The following is a 13,659-nucleotide window of genomic DNA, read 5'->3' as shown; positions in this document are numbered from 1 at the left end:
TATATATATATATATATATATATATATATATGTATAATTATGATTATGGTAATGATGATATGTATATGTGTGTGCCTTTGTGCCCTCACTCATCGATGCCTAACAACCAGTGTTGGTTTATTTACATCCCCCATAACCTACTGGCTCAGCAAAAGAGACTATCAGATTAAGTAGCAGACTTAGAAAAAAATTAAGTAGAAGAGCTGATCTGTTCAACTAAAACCTTTCAGGGTGGTGCCCCAGCATGACCACAGTCTGATGACAGAACAATAAAGCACACCTTGAAGTCTTAGGGACACAGGGGACAATACACTTCTACACACACTGTCTTGAAAAAGAAAAGAAAACATGACAGCCATGGCTGGAATGCCTCCGATCACAAGTCAGGGTGACCCATACTAATTTACTGCAGGCGTGAAACTCCGCATCAAACAACTAAACAAGGAAGTAACAAAGAAAATAAGCAACAGGAAACCAGAAAACTGAGAAAAATGTATGAAACATAAGCCATAGAGCATAACTGTAAAATAATATACAGAATGATTAGCATCAGCAACACAGCACAGCTTTTCACAACCACCACAAATTATACACCCACGCTGTAAAATACAGAAAGCACATTTATCAGACCATTATCACCCTTTAACATCTGCCTTCCATGCTGGCATGGGTTGGATGGTTTGACAGGAGCTGGAAAGCCAGAGGACTGCACCAAGCTCTGCTGTCTGTTTTGGCATGGTTTTCAGGAATGGATGTCTTCTTAACGCTGACCACTTTACAGAGTGGGCTGAGTGCCTTTTACGTGGCACAACACTGGCAAGGTCTGTTTGGCATGATTTTCACAGCTGAATGCTCTTCCTAACATAAACCACTTCACAGAGTGGACTGGGTGCTTTTCATGTGGCACCTGCATGGTGAGGACTGTTCAGCAGGGTTTTTACAGCTGGATGCCCTTCTTAATGCCAACCATTTTACAGAGTGGACTGGGTGCTTTTTAAGTGGCACCAGCAAAATCTGGTTTTTACAGCCAGATGCCCTTTGTGAAAAATCTATCACCAAAAAAAAATCATACAAGAAACAGAACATAAAAGACAGTGGCTAGTAAACTACCATCCAGGCCTTATGCCAGGCACAAAAATAATCACTTTCAGAACTTGTCATTTCCTGACTGGAGTATCATAGCAATTAGTCCTCTCGCCTACTCTTTTGAACCTCTATCTATATGACCCTCCTACACTTCTTTAAGACATATATGCAGGACCTCATCACACTCACATACTCCCATCGTGCTGCTGAACTACCACTACAATCTTATTTAATTCATGGCTGAGTAATGAAGAAGTTTGCTTCCCAGCCACATGGTTTCAAGTTCAGTTCTTCTGTCGGATACCTTGAGTATCTTCAACTATAACTTCAAGCTGACCAAAGCCTTGTAAGTGGATTTGATAGACAGAACCAAGAGAAACCCATCGTATATATATATATATATATATATATATATATGTACACATTGTGTGTGTGTGTGTGTGTGTTGTGACTCTTGGGTTTGACATTGTGTGATAGTTGTAGACAAGCGTCACTGTCATATATGCAGTGTCCTTCGTTTCCAATCTTCCATGAAAACATGTCTGGCCATGGGGTAACATTTCTTTGCTTGGAAGCAGGTGAAGGTTGGTGACAGAAAGAAAATCTGCTTCAATTAATTCTGCCCAACTCATGCAATCATGAAATAGTGGACATTAAAATGATGATGATGAACTGTCTCTTTCTTACCAGCAACAACCAGAAAACATTAAAATATAACCAACTGACACACATATAAATAAAAACTTAACACACACAAAGAAAACAAAAACCTTAAGTGCTACAAGCTTTTTTTTTACAACACAAGGCAGTAAAGAAAACAAATTGATGCACAAAAATAATTAGAGGTACTATTTTTGAGGTACCATATTTGGTTAAGAGAAAACAACAACAACAAAAGTGCACAAACAATACATAAAATCCAACTTTATTTTATGATCCTTCTTTATAGTCCATGTTTTGATTCTACAGAGAAATATTATCTCTACATATGCCCTGTACATCATCATTGTTTAATGTCTGTTTTCCATGCTGGCATGGGTTGGATGGTTTGACTGAGGACTGGTGAGCCAGAAAGCTGCACCAGGCTCAATCTGATCTGGCAAAGGTTCTACAGCTGGATGCCCTTCCTAACACCAACCACTCCAAGAGTGTAGTGGGTGCTTTTACATGCTACCGGCACGAGGGTCAGTCAGGCGGTTCTGGCAATGACTATGCTCAAAAGGTGTTTTTTACGTGCCCTCAGTCAAACCGTCCAACCCATGCCAGCATGGAAAGCGAACGTTAAACGACGATGATGATGATGATGATGAATGCCTTGCATTAGTTGAAAGATTTTAGGAGTGGTCTATATTTTCAGCTAAGATAATTAGTTATGTAGAATTACCTCCCTTGGCTCTGAAACTACAGTCACAGAGCTGAACAGCCAGTGTGTAATTCAAGTAAACTAAAATAACAAAAATATTTGACAAAACCACATGGAAGTTAGACACATGGAAGTTAGACACAGTAACTCACCATTAAAAATCCAAGGCATTTCATATACCAACATTAATCCTGTAAGAAACATAAAGAAATACAACTTATATTAAAGAGAACTTGGTGGAAATAGTTATAAAGCAAACAAACTTTCTTTTATCATTAGGATTCTTTAAAGCTAGCGAAAAATACATTAGCTACAATAAAAAGTGATCCCTTTTTAGCTTTACAATATTCCTACAAAACACCACAGTAATATAATACAGTTTGATCCCCAAAAATTCATCTAGCAGTATCACCCCTATAAACCACCCCTATAAACCACCCCAATATTACAATACAATTTGATCATCATAAATTACCCAGGTGTTACAATACAATGTGATTGGTATATATTACCCATGACCCTTAAGAATTAATAAACATGAAGACTAATCATTTATAGGTTAAGGAAAACTGAAGGATAGAAGTTATTTCTTTGTTGAAGTTAATTGTTAACAAACCCCGTGTTATTAAGATAGAAAATACTCACCTAAAATACATGGGTAATTAGATTTGAAACAGTTTATGCAAAATCTGATAAAGTCCATGTCCTGAAATGATATTGAAATATCATGTAGTATCGTTTGCAACAATATGGTGGTAACAAGCCCCACTCTTTCTCTCTCAACTATTTATAATCAAGCAACCCTCACCTTATTCTCACAAACTGCTGCCGCCACCACGTTTTGCATTAAACACACACTGAACAGAAATAGACAGCAACAAAACAGTTACTGAACAAATCTAAACAGCAGCAAAACAGATACTTAACAGTTTAAACAACAAAGCAACAAAACAGATATTGAGCAGATGTCAACAGTAACAGATGCTTAACAGATGTAAACACCAACAAAACAGATCTTTTTAACACATAGACAGTAACAAAACAGATATTTAATACATGTAGAGAGCAACAAAATAGATAATTAACAGATTATCCAGTGACAAAACTGATATTTAACAGATGTATACTGAAACAAAAGACAAATAATGGCTGATACCAGCTGTCTGAAACCCGATTGAAATTGCCTGAGGTAACAAAAAATAAAAAGAGAAAATCACAAAAGGGGATTACCAAATTCGCAAGCCCAGCACCATCCATATCAAATAACAGCATTAGCGGTTCACCAGGGTTTTCTTGAAAGGCTTTTTCTATGTGCCAAGCAAAGAACTTTTTCACCGTCAGCAGATAGTGACTGTCACCTTTTCGGTGCATTTTAACTTGGGTGATCACTGCAAACAAAACAGAATTTACTTCAACAAAATAATGCTATCAGATATTTACAGTTAATTCTTACAAACATCTCTATTTTTTTTTAATCCACTGGTAGACAGTATCAACCAGTGGAATTCGTTGTTGAGACAGAAAAGCATTTCTAACTTATGAAATTGTCTACATTGTGTAATGAATTCACTGAATATTTGAAATAATTTATCAACTTTAAAATCCCTTTTCAATAGCACAATCTACACAAGCGGTTCTCAACCGTAGCCCTCAAGCATCCTTCTGGTAATTATAATGGCACAGCAGCAACAGAAATGCACAAAATCGGTAGTAATTGAACATTTTGCTTAACATAAAACACCAGATAATTCCAGAAGTATTAGTTAAAATAATGGAATCTACTCACAGACTTTGTGTCCATCTTTGTCTGTATTATGGAAAAATATTGCACGTTGTTCCCACATTTTATCATCAAAACTATCGTCCGATAAATCTGAAAGCAAAATGGAAGCAAATTAAATTGCAATATATATAACCCGTTACTATAATTCTTCAACCAATGTGTTCATGACCAAGCTGGAGTACATTTGAAGGCCAGTCACCTATCATTTCAAGATGATGAGCATTTAGAGCAGGCATGGGCAACTTTTCTTGAGAAGCAGGTCACATGAGACATGGCTCATCATCACAGGCCACACTTCTAAAAAAGTTCAAAGATAATTTTCCATTAGGCATGCCATTCAGAAAGTGCCACAGGTTGCAGTTTGCCCAGGACTGGTTAAAAATGACCAATGACTAGCAAATCTCCAGCACTGCTGTTGACAGTGCTTATGTCGACATTCTCTGAAAATACCAATGTTGAGAGTGTGTGTCTATATTTATGTTGACATTATCTTGTGTACATTCTTGACTTCAAATCCTTTCATTTTCTAAAGTCCATTTCTTCCTTTTGGCATTTCATTTGCTTTTCAACTCCATCTGAGCAAATTACTTCAATATATAATCGTTATTAAAATTTCCTAAGAACAGGCACACCTGTATGGTAATAAGTTTGCTTCTCAGCCACATGGTTCTGGGTTCAGTTCCACTGCATGGCACCTTGGGCAAGTGTCTTCTACTACAGCTTTGGGCCAACCGAAACCTTGTGAGTGGACTTGGTAGAGGGAAACTAAAAGAAGCCCATCATGTGTGTGTATGTATCATTTGTGTCTGACCCCACCACCACCACTTGAAAACTGGTGCTGGTGCTGGTGCTGGTTTGTTTACATCTCAGTAACTTAGCAGTTCAGCAAAGAACCAGACTTCAAAAAATAAATACTGTTCAACTAAAAGCCCTCCAAGATGGTGCTCCAGCTTAGACACAGACTAATGACTGAAACAAGTAAACAATAAGTCTAAGTGTGCCTTGTGCCAAACAGCCACCACCACCCACACAGACATTTACCTTTGTTCATTTTCTTACTGGACTGGTCCTCAAAATGAACAATCAGTAACATTAAGGTCAGTTTGCCCCACATTTAACAAGTCTTATTTCAAAGTGACTCAGATCCTCACTTTGGTCCTCTTCTTTGATAATTATCAGACACCAACCAGCCTCCTACTTTCGACCCCAATCTCCAGCTTGTAACCATAACTATGTGCCTTCTTAGAGAATGCCCCACCATTTTAACATAATTCTAATTACCCCCAGATTGTTTTAGACTGTATTATCTTAGCTGATATAAAGAATGAGGATTTCAGGTTTTTACTGATAATCATCTACACAGCAACACAAACACTTAAACTTGTTTAAAGTGAAAGCATTGAAGCTAATAATTTATATGTTTTAACTATAACAATACAGAATATTCTCCTGAAGTTTCCATTAAATTAGTGGAGGCTAAAAGCCAAAATTGTGATATGATAATAATAATAATGAAGAAAAGAAGTATTTAATGTTTTGAGTTGAGTCTTTCGGTGAAGAATGAGAGAATATAAGATTACAGACAGGAAAGGGAAGAGGAATTGTAGGGGAAGAGGTAGAAATGAAGAGGTAAGGAGGACAAGGTGTTGCAAAATACTACACTGGATGCTTTACCGTTTCCACTAAGGGAGGTTGATCAGTCTTTTAAGCGTCATCATTTGTACCTTTAGCTGAATTATATTTTGGTAGGTGCAGACATGGCTGTGTGGTTAAGAAGCTGGTTTTACAAGTAAGCAATTTCAGGTTCAGTCCAACTGCATGGTACCTTGGGCACATGTCTTCTATCATGACGCTAGGCCAACTAATGACTTGTAAGTGAACTTGGTAGATGGAAAATCATCATCATTCAAAAATTTGAAAGTGTACATACATACATACATACATATATATATGTAAGGGTAAAGATCCCCTTCTGTCACAAATGACCGTGGGACTGCACCTAGAAAGTTCTCCTCTGATGCACAAGTCTGGGCAAGGTTGTTTATGGAAGACCAGTAGTCACCTGTGCATACCAGCCCCACCTTTCCACGCCACCGATTTTATCCAAAGGAAAGGCAAAAGCCAATACAGCTTGACGCCAGTGATGTCACAACTCATTTCCACAGATGAGTGAACTGGAGCAACGTGAAATAAAGTGTCTTGCTCAAGAACACAACACACAGCCCAGTCTGGGAATCGAACTCACATCCTCATGATTGTAAGCCTGACACTCTAACCACTGAGCTATTCACCTTCACAATAGGAATTGAACCCACAATCTTGCGATCACAAGTGCAATACCCTAACCACTAGATCATATGCTTTCCACAGTCCATCATAAATAGGTCAGGAAAAGAGGTAAGGAATAAAAGCTGATTACAATCAGGAAGTAGAACGAATATAGAGGAGATAAGAACAGAAAAAAATTAGGTTAACAGAAGTAAAAAAAAGACACAGTAATTAATCTGTTAAGAACTAGGCTTAAAAATATATATATAGACCTGATTGTTATAGGTTCAAATATCACCAGGAATGTTATTCTTTAAGGATAAATAGATTAAGTCTCTAAAATTAATTCAATATTTTTTCTATTTCTTTTTATCATTATCTGGTGAACAATAAACATCACTGGTCATTGATCTTCAATGACTACAGATCTTCAATGGGCAAATCACTGGCACATTGAATTTTTAATGGCAGGATCAACAAGGGAATAATAATAATAATAATAATAATAATAATTTCTACTATAAACACAAGGCCTGAAATTTGAGGGGAGAGGACTAGTCAATTACATGAATCTCAGTGTTTCACTGGTACTTAATTTATCGACTCCGAAAGGATGAAAGGCAAAGTCAACCGCAGTGGGATTTGAACTCAGAATGTAGAGATGGACGAAATGCCGCTAAGCATTTTGTCCAGCATGTTTAACAATTCTGCCAGCTTGCTGCCTTAATAATAATAAGGCTGGAGGGTATATCAGCTGAAATGGTGTGTTAACAACAAACAAGATGAAGACAAATAGCCATCAAATGTAAATAATGTAAATAATTCCTCATCTCTTAAATACAGAACAGAAATCAATGTATTTAATTATAATGTAACAATACTTGCCATTTATTTGGTATTCCATCCTCCATTTTAATGACTCATGAATTAAGGAGGCAACTTCTTCAACTTTGGCTTTAGGCTGGTGTCTGCAGTAGAGTTCCAAGAGAAAATCATCGGTCTTAATCTTTTCCAAATCTCGGTCATCATAGCAACCTTTCTCAATGTTATCTACAAAGAAATAAAATAACCAGACATGTAAGTATTTCCTACAGTGTTGTATATATGTAGGGGTAAAAAAAAAACCCATATACCCAAGGCAGTGTTCTGCATGCTAAACGCAAATACAGGAGGGCTGATATATGTAATATAGCTAACTGAAAAACTTTGATATTGACAGAGTATCCAAGCGATCTGTAGACAAAACTCTGTCTAGTGATGCTTAAAATCTACAAAAAAAAGAAAGGAAGGAAGATAATTAAGATCAGTTAAATGAAATCTTTTAGTGATGCAGGCACAGGCAGGGCTGTGTGGTAAGAAGCTTGCTTCCCAACGACATGGTTCCAGATTCAGCCCCACTGTGTGGCATCTTGGGCAAGTGACTTCTATTATAGCTTCGAGCCGACCAAAGCCTTGTGAGTGGATTTGGTAGACAGAAACTGAAAGAAGCCCATCGTATGTGTGTGTGTGTGTGTGTGTGTTTGTCCCCCCACCACTACTTGACAACCGGTGTAGGTGTGTTTACAACCCTATAGCTAAGCAGTTCGGCAAAACAAACAACAGAATAAATAGCAAACTTCAAAAAGAATAAATTCTAGGTTCAATTCCTTCAACTAAAAACCCTTCAAGGCAGTGCCCCAGCATGGTCACAGTCTAATGACTGAAACAAGTTAAAGAAGCAGATTAGATTGTATCTGGTCTAAAACCAGCTGGAAAAAGCAACAGACATGTTTCAGTCTTATTAGTCTTTCTCAGCTAAGCATATTCTTCTCTATTGACAAAACAAAGAGTAATCAATAGATACGGAAATAGATTAAATGTATTGATATTGATTATTGATATCAATAATATGAGTAAGTAAAATACTGTGATGTAGTCTACTACATACTTAACACATAAAGCACAACGGCCACAATCGTGGTCATCAGGCACAGGTTGAAAGACCATGATCGTGACCCAGATAGATGCATTTAATTTAAGGGCATTTGTTGGGGTCTAATGTCACTCAGACGCTCCAATACCTCCCAGAATGCAATAGGACTAATAGTTCAACTAATGACTTTTCACATAATGTAAAACTTGCCACAATTATATACTAAGAAGATATTTTAACTATTTTTTTGTTTTTTATGTGTGCCTTGCCTCCCCACCCTCGTGATGCTGGCACGTAAAAAGCACTACCCGAACATGATCGGTGGCACGTAAAAAGCACCCACTACACTTTCAGAGTGGTTGGCATTAGGAAGGGCATCCAGCTGTAGAAACATTGCCAGATCAGATTGGAGCCTGGTGCAGCCTCCTAGCTCTCCAGACCTCAGTCAAAACGTCCAACTCATGCCAGCATGGAAAACAGAAGTTAAACAATGATGATGATGATGGTAATGGTGGTAGTCTCATTTTCATAAAATGTGCTCAGCAGTCCACGCTATGTAAGTGCAAATCCCATTGCTTTATGGGTTAATATAAGGTTTGAATTCCCATCCCACTGCAATGAAGCAGAATGATACGAAATAGAAATGATTGCCATGTAACATTTAGAAAAACTTCTCAAGACGAGATGAGAGAAATCCATAAAGATTCATGTTAATTTAATACCCAACATTTCAGTAGCCAATTCATCTTTCTTTTCGGAGTTACCTCCCTTAACCAATGAAGAGAGTGTGTGTGTGTGTGTGCGTGTAAATTAGGTTTTTTTTGTTTGTTTTTTTTTTCCACTCACATGATACATCAGGAAGGAAGATCATACTGGGAGAATGACATGTCATGCTTGGTTGATGGCACGCTATACATTACTTTTACACACAAATGTGCACACACACACATCTGTGCACACATATGCACTTATATTCTTGATGCTATGCCCAGATCTGCCTTCGATGGATTTTTTACTGATGCAGACCTAACCCAATTATGCTTGAATTACTATATTATCATATTCATATTAAACATGATCTCCATTTATGTGTTTATGTATGCATGTATGTATGTATATGTGCGTATGTGTGCTTGTGTGTATGTGTATATATGTGTGTGTGCGTATGTGTGCTTGTATGTATGTGTGTATATATGTATGTATGTATGTATATTTGTATATGGCGTAGTGATTAAGAGCATGGGCTACTAACCCCAAGATTCCAATTTCGATTCTAGGCAGTGACCTGAATAATAATAATAATAATAATAATATCAAAAAAATACCTTAGGAATGAGAACCCAGGGTCAAAATTCCCCCAAGACATCTATCAGCCGAAACGTGTTAACAACAAACAAGATGAGGACAAATATCCATCAAATGTAAAGAATGTACATAATTCCTCATCTCAAAAATTGTTTAAACATTTTGTGTATTGTACAAATACAACCTGTTTATTGCACATGAATTTCAACAACAAAATCTTATATGAACCCCCGCAAGGGTCACATGGGCCTCATTCGAGAATCACTGATTAAAGGAATAAAAGTTGAATGTTTGCTGTTTCATAGATGGCCAAGTGGATCCGTACCTGTAGTTTTAGTAAGTTGTTCTCATGTTACAGGTGCTATTTAGATAAAAGTAATATCTGATTTCACAACACCTGAACAAAGTCTGATGGCAAATCACTTGAACATGTGTAGTTATCAACAATGGCTTTTATAGTTCAATAGCTATTGTTGTTGGAAGGACGGGGGTTAGAATAAAACATAGAGTGATGAGGGGGTGAGAGAGGAGGAGAGAAAAAAATAGTGGATGTACAGTAGGCAACACCCACGTCAACCCCAACAGCCCAGTTGCTGACATAGCGTGCAAAGCTGTTCTTGTTGTGTTCTTTAACCTCAGGCCAGCCATGACCATAGTTTTTCCATGTATATCGTAGCACAGATTACATTATCATGAAAGCAAGTGGCTCAGTGGTTAGGGTTTTCAGCCATGAGTTCAATTCAGCCACGAGTTCAATTCAGCCACGAGTTCAATTCAGACACGAGTTCAATTCCTGTTGGTGCTTGGTGTCCTTCAGCAAGACACTTTATTTCACATTGCTTCACTCTACTCAGCTGGCAAAAATGAGTTGTACCTGTAATTCAAAGGTGGGGGCAGCTTTGTCACATTCTGTATCATGCCAGATACCCCTGACAGTTATGTTAAGGATACGCATGCTTGTGGGGGTGCCCAGTCCCTTGCATGTTACTTTCACAAGCAGGCTGTTCCATTGATCGAATCCACTGGAACCCTTGTCGTCATAACCGACAGAGTGACAGTTATACATCAGAATAAAGGTTATTACAAAAGACTATTACAAAAGGACCGAGAGATCAATGGTGTGAAACTATTGGATAAAAGGGGGGCTGAGGACTTGATGGAGATGTACTTGGGTTGGAGGAATCGGTGGAGCAGCTGGCATGGGCAAATGGAGTGTAGTAGTATGAACATGTGTTGAGGAGGGATGAGAACCATGTTCTGAGCAGAGTGCTTGAGTTTAAAGTGAATGGAACCACGAAAGCGAGGTCAACCAAAGAAAACTTGGATGGAACAGGTGGAGGAGAGTGGGAGGGTTGGCTTGAGGAGGGAGGATGCTCAAAACCTGGCAAGATGGTGTGAGAGCAGTTGCTGTAAGAGTGAGGTAGATCTGGCCACTCTCGTTAACGAGGACAAACCCAAATTTGAAATATTGGAGTTCATTCATTCAAAACATTATTATTGATGGCAGCTACAGAGAACAAGGTTTTTTACAATAAGCAAATATACAGAACAAGCCTTATCAATAGGCATTTATTATAAAGAACAAGGTTTATTACAATAGGCAGTTACACTGAAGCAGGCTTATAAACAGGCAGTTATAAAGACAAAGTCTTTTTCTTTCAATAGACAGTTATACTGAATAAGGCTTATTGTAATAGCGAGCTGCATAGTATGGGAATATGTGCCCTAGTAGAAAAATACAGGACAAAGTTAACACAAGAAACTATATAAGCTTTTCTTCAATAAACACAAAGCTTGAAATTTTGGCAAAGGAACTTGTCTATTACATCAATCCCAATTATTTACATTATTTACATTTGACAGATATTTGTCTTCATCTTGTTTGTTGTTAACACAACATTCTGGCTGATACACCCGTCAGTCTTCATCAGATGTAAGCAATACAAGCAAATACATAAGGTAAGTGTAGTCATAAGTGATAGCTATTATAAGGCAGGTTATGCCAAAATAGGCAGCCATATAAGTAAGGCAGGTTATGCCGAAATAGGCAGTCATATAAGGCAGATCACTCCAAAACAGGCAGCCATATAAGGCAGGTACTGCCGAAACAGGCACCCATATAAGGCAAGTCACATCGAAACAGGCAGCCATACGAGAAGAGTCATATTGCAATAGGAGGCCATATAAGACGAGTCACGTCGAAACTAGCAGCAATATAAGGTGAGTCACATCACAACAGGCAGCCATATAAGGTGAGTCACGTCAAAACAGGCGACCATATAAGGTAACGTCGAAACAGGTAGTCATATAAGGTGAGTCACGTCGAAACTGACAGCAATATAAGGCGAGTCACATCAAAACAGGTAGCAATATAAGGTGATTCACATCTAAACAGGCGAGACACCTCGAAACGGGCAGCAATATAAGGCGAATCACGTCGAAAGAGGCGACCATATGTGGCGAGTCACGTCGAAAAAGGCGGCCATATAAGGCGAGCTACATTGAAACTGGTCGCCATATGAGGCGAATCATGTCAAAACAAGCTGCAATATAAAGCGAATCATGTCAAAACTGACAGCAATAAGGCGAGTCATGTCAAAACGGGCTGCAATATAAGGCGAGTCACGTCGAAACAAGCAGCCATATAGGGCGAGTCACGTCGGAACTGGCAGCAGTATAAGGCGAGTCATGGCAAAACTGGGAGCAATGTAAGGCGAGTCACGCCAAAACAGGTGGCCATATAAGGCGAGTCACGTCGAAACTGACAGCAATATAAGGCGAGTCATGTCGAAAGAGGCAGCAATATAGGGAGAGTCATGTCAAAGCAGGTCGCAATATAAGGTGAGTCACATCAAAACAGGTAGCAATATAAGGTGAGTCATGTCGAAAGAGGTAGCAATATAAGGCGAGTCACGTTGAAATAGGTAGCAATATCAGGCAAGTCACCTCGAAACTGGCAGCAATAAGGCAAGTCATGTAGAGAAAAAGGAAACAATATAATGAAAGTCATGTCAAAACATGCGGTCGTATAAGGTGAGTCACTTTGAAACAGGTTGCACTATAAGGCGAGTCATGTTGAAACAGGTACCTATATAAGGCGAGTAATGTCGAAAAAGGCAGCAATATAAGGTGAGTCATGTCGAAAAAGGCAGCAATATAAGGCGAGTCATGTCAGAACTGGCAGCAATGTAAGGCGAGTCATGTTGAAACAGGCAGCTATATAAGTTGCATCAAAATGTGCAGCTATACATGGCAAGTTTTAACATGATAAACATCCACAAAATAAAACAGCGAAATTATGATTCTGCATTGTATTTCAGGTCATTGAACCAAGCAATCATAAAAGAATTGCTGCTGTTGCTGTTGCTGCTTCTGCTGCTGCTACTGCTGCTGGTGCTGCACTATGTACACCACCACTCATCCCACACATCACTCTATGGTTAATGTCATATGTGATATGAGGTTGTTGTGACATCTGTAAGCTATAAGCCGAGAGAAAGCAAGTGCATGTTTGTTAATCTGTAAACAAACATCAATTCTAAAAAATCTGTCTGAAAAACAGAAGGAATCCAAAACTAGTGAAATATTGACAACTGGTAGATAAGAAGGATTTGAAATCATCCATCTGGGGATCACACACACACACACACACACGTGTATACAAGGGACAGGGAAAGAGGTTTGTGACTGGAGAAACAGTAAGCAATCTGCCAAGACTTACAAGAAGATAGACAGAAAAACAAACAGACATGCAGGCAGTCAGGCAGAGTTATGATAGCTGACTGATGGTTGAAGAATAAAGGTGATAGCTTATGCCAAGCAGAATTATCAATATTGAATTAGTGGCTTTCATAAGTGAACAGTGTAATAGATATTTTATTGAGCAACAGCAATGATAGATCATAAAGTGTCTACCACACAGACATCAGGCCTTACTACATA

At 38.4% G+C, this 13,659-nt stretch overlaps 1 protein-coding gene across 1 annotated transcript in view; it reads right to left on the bottom strand.

The window, feature by feature from the left end:
- LOC106867559 (motile sperm domain-containing protein 2) overlaps positions 1 to 13,659 on the bottom strand; it is a 71,221-nt gene that overhangs the window by 24,697 nt on the left and 32,865 nt on the right. The window contains exons 3-8 of the mRNA XM_052972259.1: positions 7,386 to 7,550; positions 4,236 to 4,322; positions 3,680 to 3,837; positions 3,095 to 3,155; positions 2,532 to 2,640; positions 408 to 435 (exon numbers count right to left, since the gene is read on the bottom strand). Of these exons, the coding sequence (XP_052828219.1) occupies positions 408 to 435; positions 2,532 to 2,640; positions 3,095 to 3,155; positions 3,680 to 3,837; positions 4,236 to 4,322; positions 7,386 to 7,550 (608 nt within the window). The remainder of the gene's footprint in view (positions 1 to 407; positions 436 to 2,531; positions 2,641 to 3,094; positions 3,156 to 3,679; positions 3,838 to 4,235; positions 4,323 to 7,385; positions 7,551 to 13,659) is intronic.

Source organism: Octopus bimaculoides, chromosome 13, assembly GCF_001194135.2.
Source record: "Octopus bimaculoides isolate UCB-OBI-ISO-001 chromosome 13, ASM119413v2, whole genome shotgun sequence".
NCBI classification, from domain to species: Eukaryota; Metazoa; Mollusca; class Cephalopoda; order Octopoda; family Octopodidae; genus Octopus; species Octopus bimaculoides.
Note: the sequence above shows the minus strand (reverse complement) of the source record. Positions and strands in the feature narration are given on the sequence as shown.